Source organism: Convolutriloba macropyga, chromosome 5 (genome assembly GCF_964194025.1).
Source record: "Convolutriloba macropyga chromosome 5, txConMacr16.3, whole genome shotgun sequence".
Classification (NCBI taxonomy): domain Eukaryota; kingdom Metazoa; phylum Xenacoelomorpha; order Acoela; family Convolutidae; genus Convolutriloba; species Convolutriloba macropyga.
The window spans coordinates 53817578-53826532 of record NC_134472.1 but is presented as its reverse complement, the minus strand read 5'-3'; the positions used below and the strand labels follow the sequence as shown (position 1 = coordinate 53826532).

Here is an 8955-nt window from a genome sequence, read left to right as displayed (position 1 = left end):
ATACAGAGAGAGAGAGAGAGGAGTGACAGAAGAAAAAGAGAAAACTTTTCAGAAAAGATTTGAAAAGCTCGAATGACTATCAAAAAGTGGGCATCTCGTCTCAAGAGAACAATCAAAAACTGATTTTATCTCAACATACAGACAACATCTAGTGAAATAAATAATCAAACTCAAGAGTAGCACATGAAAAAGATATATATTATATATCTTTTTGACCATTTGAGGACCAATAAATTAATTGGGGACTACTATTTCTTCCAATCTGACCAAAATTGTTTTTTAATAACAAAAAAATCATTGAAAGACATGCTCACTTGCTAATTTAACAGAAGCGAGACCTATTTCAAGCAAAGAACCACTCAAGATGCAATATTTGTAAATGAAAAAGCCTAAAACGCAAAGTCAACCAGTATAATGAAATCTGCATGAATTGAGCAAACGGTAGAGAAAGTGCTGAAAACTAAAAAAGCGTAATTGTTCATTGTTTAGTATGACATTCATGTAAAAGATATTCACTATTTCACCTCTTTTCATTGATGAAAATTTGAGGCAAAGTCCTAATTTTTTCGTTTTTTCTCTTTTGTGAACTAACTGGAACTTTCTGTGTCACGCACAGACATGTAAAAGGCGTCTTTGTTTTATCTTATCCATTCACGAGAAAATGTACCCGGAAAAGATACTGGCATCAACATGAATTCCTTTCAGAAAATTAGTCTTTTAGAAACTGTGTTTATTCAGTTGAACCTTTTTGTTGTTCCGATTTTGCATTGACCACCTCTTATGGGGTTTATGGTGTTTGCTGGCGGACTATGGATAAGACAGGTAGTTCAGACAGGTAACTTTTAAGTGCACTTATTATAGCATTGAAAAGGTGATTTTGAGGTATCGATATACTTAAAGTTACGCTACCAGGGTCGAATTGGCACACTTAAGAGGCGAGTAATTTGACCGGATGGGTAAGTGTATTCCGTTATGGAATCTTGCTACATGAAAGAGAGCGTTTCAAATCAGATTTCGCTTACGTTTTTATCTTTGCCGCCTTTGAGCAATTATTACCATGCAAGGATAGGCGAATTCTGCTTGTGTGTACGTGCTAAGTAAGTGAAATCCAGGCCATCTGGGGATTAAAGCTATAAAATGGTGATGCATACCAAGATCCATTTTGGTATTTACTTACCGATAAACTTGAAAGTGCCAATTCGACCTCGGTAAAGTTATGTTATGAATGTCAACACACAACTCAGTAAGCTATGCTGAATGATAGACTCCAATTGAATTATCTTTCAAACCCTACTGTTGTGTACCAGTTTCCCATCACCCTTAACAAATTGAGTCAAACTCGTTGTGAATTACGCTACTAAGGAAAAACAAAACATTTATCCAGTGAATTCTGTTTCGTTTGTTTCACTTTTTGTTTTCAAGAAGCTATTTTGAAATTTCGTCTGCTTTATATAGATTGTGCGTCCGTCTATTCGCTTGCATGAAATATTTATGGTGCATTTGTTGTTCCCTCTCCTGGGCGAACAATTTCCCCAGCTGACAATCCCCCAATTGTGAAGAACCATCTGCCTCCGCCTATTCCGTAATCCGGAATGGCGGCTGAGGAGAAGAAGGTGGATGCGGCATTTACTGTGCCGGAGTCTGGGAGCTCAAAGTAAGATGCTGAAAAAATTACCAGATCTTTAAGCTAAATGGACGATATATGGTGCACCATTAAAGGAAACTATTTTTTTATAACGGATCATTTGTGGTGACCTGGAAAAATTGCTCAGACAATTAGAAATTTTAAAAAAAATTACCATAAAAGAACCCTAGTCAAGACCAGATGTTTATCTTGCAAGATCTTCCAAGATTCTTGCAAAAAATGGTTATCTTTTACGATCTTGCAAGAAAATGGTTATCTTGCAAGATCTTGCAAGACGATGGCTATCTTGCAAGATCTTGCAAGAAGAATGGTTATCTTGCAAGATTCTTGCAAGTTCTGCTATCATTGGTTGTTTTAAACGCATTATCTTTCATTTAGCGCAAATTATTACCAAAATATAGTGGAATAAGTTTTCAGAGATCATTTGAAACAAAATTTCTACCAGATATCTGTATTTTATTACAGCCGTTGGTATTAATACTGGTTAATCTCATTTGTTTACATTATTTCGTGCCTCAAACTTTTTGTTGTGCTACTATGGAAAACAATTTACTTTCTTATTCTAAAATGATTCAATTTTTAGTTTGAGCGGAAGAAAACAAAGTTGATGCTATTTTGGTTGTAATTATGTATCACAATGTAAAAAAATTGATGGGAAGCAATGTTCGCGTCTCATTTTGATCTTGTTCGATCATGTTCCATTTATTTGCATATTTGCAAGACGAATGGTTATCTTGCAAGATTCTTGCAAGACAAAGGGTTATCTTGCAAGATCTTGCAAGATAACCATTCGTTGACGTTTGGGAAAGCCACGCATGGTACTTTACCTATATGCTACCTGACTCTAAAGAGCTGACTGAGAAAATCTGTCACATGCTGAGAACCCTTTCAGGATGTAAATCTGAATTTCCACTCGGTGTTATCAAAGTCACGAAGTTTATATTCTATTCAAATTTTAGCCCTCTATTCCCATCTATTTGATTGTATTATCATTATGTTAGCTCTCGTTGTTTTTTCTTAAAATTTTTTAATCTTTAAACTATCTGAGATCCAACACGAAACATGCATTTGATTATTTATTGCTCCTACCCCCCTTGAGGGGGGAGGAACTATATATTCAAATGGGTTTTTTTTGTTCAGACAATTTTCGCCGAACGATATATTCATCGTAGAGAGTTGTGAGTGGCATCATTAGAAAGCTCATCCAGCGTAGAATATGGGATTTAAAAGATTTTTTTGTTTTCGTGTTTTACAGGGAGTTATCGAGGTTTAAACTTCTGAGAAAAGTAGAGTGAATTATGTTGTTTTTATTCACACTTTCCCGAATTTTTGCTTAAAATTTTGCCAATTTTGCTACGAATTTATTAAAATGTTGAATAATAGTGTTGTTGATTTTGTTTTTAAAGAGATAAAAAATGTCGACTATTTTGATATCAATTTTCTGTCAAAAATTCTGGCTATATATTTCAAAATTCAGCCTTTTTCATCAAAAACTGCACGAAATAAGCTTATTTGGTTCACTTTGATTGAATTTGCACAAAATACAACCAAAACACCGCTAATTAAATCTTTGTAGAATCAAAAGGGCGCTGTTCCTACTTCAACTTCCGTTGAGAGTGCTCTGTAACTAAAACTTTGCCGTTTTGCTAACTATACTCGTTGATTATCAAAGAAGCAGCATTTATTATTGATTTTTTAACGAACAAATTATCTATATCTATAACATTCGAAAAAAGAGTTTTTCCTAAGATTCGAAAAATTAAGTGCTCTTAACTAACAAATAACACTAGTAGGACTAGTTTTGGACTAACCTTGGACTGTTACAATCAAAAAAGAATTCGGATTGTAATCAGCCAGTTTTTTTTAAAAAAAATTGATCTACTTTATATTAATTAGAGAACGGTATCAATATACGTACCAATATAAAAAACTCTTCTTAATTTCGCAATGTCGTTCTTTTTATTGTCTATTTGTTACCTCGTCAGGTTGATTACAAGTCGAATATGACATTTTTGTTGTCAAAGGAAGGTGTGAAAAGGTATTGGTGTCACAAAATCTAATGTTTCCATAGAAATCGTTTTGAATTTACCTACTGGCTTCTACAAGATTGTTGTCACAAAAAAAAACTAAATTTTGAATTTTGTCAAAATTGACGTTCTTTTTATAGAAATGAAACATATTTTGGATAATTGCAAGTTTTATTGGCTTCCTGTGGACGAATAAACCATCCTATTTAATCATTACATTTAATAATTAATGGCTTTCATGACTTTGGAAGTAATTTTGTTTCGAAAAAAAAAAACTATTTAATTTTGCCCTTTTTTCTTTTTTGCCTATTTGTTACCTAATTTCGTTACTGAAACGTCACATCCTAAATTATCTGTGATTGAATAAGGCGCAACCAAACATATTGAACATTTGAGGTCAAAATATGGCTTTACGGCTCCGACAGCGTTTTCTGGTAATTTTAATTGATTTTTTGTTTGTCGTATTTTGTTGTTTTTTTAATCATATAAACAATTCAATAAGGACAGGTCTTAATGCCATTCTATAGAAGCGTTGGTAATCGTAAACCTATGAGATATTTTAGTTGATTTCTAATGGCTTTCATTATTTTGTAATTAATTGTCTTCCAAAAAGAACTAAGAGATTTTTTTTAACTTTACTGCTTTTGTTCTTTTTGTCTAAGTGCTACCAAAAATTATTATGTACTGATCCCATAGCTTTTCTGGTGAATTGCAAGTTCTTTTGTTTAGTGTCAGTTTCATCTGACACTACGTTGAAATCAATTTTAAGTTTTGTTTTTGAAATGGACATAAAGTTTTTGATACAATAAATGTTTGCTTTATTATTATTGGCATATCTCATCAATTGCATCATAATTTACTCCACTGAGTTGTTTGCCATTGAGGCCATCTTTTTTCATACACTTTTTTTTATAAAAAATACTTGAATTTTTAGGTTTTTCTATCTGTTCCTCATTTGGTAGACAATTATGGATGAGTGTGGTCGGAACTTTATGTGCAATCTCACATTGCCAAGCCTTCTTGTCCTGATTCTAGATACAATCCCACCAAATCCAATTCCGCTCATTTGGACAGTATTTATTAGGATTATTTTTGGTAAGTAGAAACCACACCTCAAAATTTTGGACTCCACGTGCTTTTTCATATTTCAATTTAAAAAATGGTCATTTATGAGGTTATAAATGCACTAACGAATGTAGCTAGTGATTTTGTAGCTAGAGGTGATTAAAAGGGTAAAGAAATCAAACCGTTGTTTGGGGTGTTAATGCCAGCTCTAACATATTGACCAGTTGCACTATCTTGGTTCAGTGGCACAGTTGCGTATTGGTAGTACAAAATAATCTTCACGTTGCCAGTTCCTGCATAGTTTTTGTCCATCGCCAGGGCAATTCTCATCCAGTTCTCTGGACCAGTGCCCCACAGGGTAGACCAAAAACCAACGAATTGATAGTCGTCGTTGAAAAAAGGATCTACAGCTAGGATCGTTCCCTCGTAGAGACCGTTCTCACTCTCAAAAATCCATGTCCCTGGGTGAATTGCCCAGCATAGTTATCGCCTTGTCTGATCAACAGAGGGGCTATGATAGCATTGGACTGCACTTTGAAAAAGTCATCGGGATGGATTAAAATTTCGGGAGCGTGGCAACCAAGACTCATGTAACCATTGGCACACATGTAGAGAGCTGAAAAGTTCTGCCCGAACATGGGCAAAGTCTCCAAAAGGTCAATTTTTTCAGAGCATTGATCTTTGCCGATGACTACATATTGGGGAAGGTTTGGGGTTGTGTACTGAGGCGCCGCAGATGTCGTTGTGGTTGTTGTGCCTTCCCCGGGTCGGACCATTGCACCTACGGTGAGACCTCCTTCGGTGAAGAACCATCTTCCGTACCCGATTCCGTATGGTGGAACTGTACTCTTTGAGAAGAACGTTGCGACAGCTTGCGAAGTGCCAGAGTATGGCAGTTCGAAACATTGTGCTGAAACAAACAAAAAACAGATTTTTAAGAAAATGGGAAAATTTTCCTCTCCCAATATGCAGTTCTAAATTATACTGAGTTCGATAAGCTTTGAAAAGATTATCAAAACGATTTTTGAAACTCTTCACCAAAAATTTAAGCTTGTGTGCAATGCATTTTAAATGGAACAATTCAAAGTATTTTTGACCTATTGGCTATATACTGAATTTTCTTGTCTAAACAAAACAAAAGTGCAACAATGAGATCTTAATAATTGTGTGCACAGGTAATATTTACAATTTCTATACCTGACTGGACTTGAAAATTGAGGAGAAAAGCAAAAAGCCAACTCACTGTTATTTGGTGCACTGACACCAGCTCTGGCATATTGACCTGTAGTCGCATCCTGGTTTATTGGCAACGTGCCATACTGATAAATCACGTGTATTTTTTCCTTGCCAGTTCCAGCGTAATCATTGTCTTTTGTCACAATCAATCTCATCCAGTCCCCTGACGGAGTTCCAGGCAAATTGCTCCAGAAAGCGATGAATTGATAATCATCATCAAAATATGGATCCACAACCTTAATGGTGCCATCGTAAAGCCCGTTTTCACTTTCGAAAAATCCAAAGCCCTGTGAAAACTGGACAGCCATGTTTGCGGGCTGTTGCATGAGCAAAATAGCCATAATTGTGGTGGTTTGATGGGTTGAAAACTCATCAGGCTCTACAAGAATGTCGGGAGCTGCGCTACCCAAGCTTATGTAACCATTCACGCACACGTACAGGGATGAGAAAGTCTCGCCAAACATTGTCAAATTAACCAACAGATCTAGTTTTTCCGAGCACTGGTCTGTTCCCACCACTTTGTAGTTGGGGTTGTTCGGTGGGAGGGTGTAAGTTGGGGTAGATTGCGCAAAATTTGCGATTATTAGCGCAACAGTGACTGCGCAGATCATTTTGCAGCTCATTTACGAGAACTGGTTCAAAGTTATGTAACCTGAAACATACAGAAAACCTGGATACGGGTTTTAAGATGACTTTCTTTAACGGTTCTGGAAAAAACCGGCGAAAAAAAAACCCAACAAAAATTAGATAGGAAAAAAACCCACGGAAAGAAACCCCCAAGGAAAAAACCCCCGCTTTACCGTCAAAAAGATATAACATCAATCAAATTGAATTAAATCAATTATATTACAACACAATTACAGTAAATTATCAGTTCTGTTAAAGAAAAGTTACGCAACTTTTCTTCTTGCTCTCCACAATAACTAGAAAATGTCTTCAAAAGATGTTTATCAGTTAAATTGGCTTTTATGTCATCAAGTCAGTTGCAAAAAATAAGCATTGAGTTTACCATTTTCAAAAATTTTTATGCAAACTGAATTCTTGCCCTTAATTGCGTCAAGTTATTGCGAAAATTATTCAGCGCGCCATCGAAAATGGAGCTTTCATAACTTGAATTTTTAAATTTTTTTTCATTATATCTCCAATAAAGCTTTCAATAGAAGAAATTGACAGATTTTCTACTAAAATTATAAATTTAAATTGACAAAACTTTCAAACAATTCTTAGTGAAGATCTCAAAAATTGATCTCATAAAAAATGATTTCTTTCGAACTTTTGATGAAAATATTGTCATTTCTTAAGGTTAGCAAATGATCAAATGTGGTAAGCAAAATAGGTTATACTTGCACTGCGATTATGTTTTGCGGCACAGTATTGTCAAAGAACAGCTTGATTTTTTTGCGGCATAAAATAAAAATTGGCATAAAATATGAGCATTTTAAAAGCTAAAAAAACTAGTTTAGGAAAAGACTGAAACGCACTGAAAAACGCTGGCAATATGTTCAAGAAATTTCGCTTTGAGAGGCGACCGGACCAGAAATTTCACAAATGAGTAAAAATTTAAAACTCTTTTTTTTAGAATTGCTGTACTATGTACTAATATCCGGGTAACTCCTTGTCAAAAAAGTAGAAAAAGGAAACTTACCGTAAATATCCAGTACGAAAATTATAAAACTGAAACTTTACCGAAATGCTAAGCACATTTATACCAATCTATTGAGATTACCAGGCCTTTTCGTTGATACTCTAATGAAACAACACATGCGAAGCTAGCTGTGTGACGCCTCTTTAATTATGAAGTCATAAATTTTAACAGCAATTTTCATTATTGTCCCGTATCCGTATTAAATCAATCTATTAAAACTCATTATCAAACAGCTTTTTATCACAAAGAAAAGCCCACCAAGTTTTTCGGAAAGAATATATGCTCTGCTTCGTTTTAGATATCGAGTTATATGTCAATCCATTTACTTATTTGTATCTTCAAACTTTAATCGGATGAATAATGTATAATGTTTGAGCTAATATTATTGAAACCGAATTTTTGGCGAGCAACGCCAGTAACATTGACCTGATAGATGAAAACGGAGCGGTAAAAGCAAATTCTCAAGCAGTTATAATATTCATAAAAGCTTGGATGATTTGAGGACATTTTTTGTTTCAAGTATCTTAAACCTTTTAGATAAAATATAATTTACTTGCTTCAAAAAAAAACATTTTTCAATAGATGAAGGATCTGTGATGTTTGACCGAAACTGTACTCGATGCCCTCACAATAACGTGTTACTCAAATAATTGGCATTTGATTTGACTCAAATTGACAGAGATATCAACATTACGAGCCAGCGCCCCTGCCATTAATCAATATTGCGCTAATTTGAAGTATTTGGCGACAAACGTGACATACATTGTGTAATTAGCAATCAATATCATTGTTCCTTTTTCGCCACACACTGTACGGCCTTTTAGATGCATCAACAGACGCTTTGTAGAAATACAGAGGTGAATGAACCAAATGGTCAATTTATTTTGCAGGTCTTAGGGTTGACGGAGAGGCTAGTTCGAACAATGTTAAAAGACATTCAGTTCATCATGAACGTGATTTTCTAAGAAGTGATTCACAGAGTCCTATAAAAATATTTAGCATCCATGTGGTGGCTAATACACTCGTTGACAAAAGTAATTGAACAAAATACAAGTGCACAGGATAAACTACCTATTTTAGAAGCCAATTTTGGTCAAGATATCTTTGGCAATTTCTTTTGATTTTAATATCAATCGACGTATAATCAATGGAAGTTTAACAGATCTGTTTTTGGATAAACTGCCAAGACTGCCTACAGATGTTGGCATAAGCAAAATGAGGAAAAGTTAGTACTGCAAATTTCTCGACTCTAAGTTGAAATTAATTGTTCTTCTTTGCTAGAATTTCAATCCGAAATGAGTTATCGTTTATCTTTCTTTTTCGGTTACAGCAAAAGA

At 34.8% G+C, this 8955-nt stretch overlaps 1 protein-coding gene across 1 annotated transcript; it reads right to left on the bottom strand.

Moving 5' to 3' along the window:
- Positions 1–1449: 1449 nt before the first annotated feature.
- LOC142340093 (uncharacterized) lies at positions 1450–6659 on the bottom strand. Its single transcript, XM_075390512.1, has 3 exons — positions 5981–6659; positions 4920–5647; positions 1450–1662 (listed from the first exon to the last, which is right to left on the bottom strand). The coding sequence occupies exons 1-2, from the start codon at positions 6594–6596 to the stop codon at positions 5148–5150; spliced, it is 1116 nt and encodes a 371-aa protein (XP_075246627.1). The 5' UTR covers positions 6597–6659; the 3' UTR covers positions 1450–1662; positions 4920–5147.
- Positions 6660–8955: the final 2296 nt, after the last annotated feature.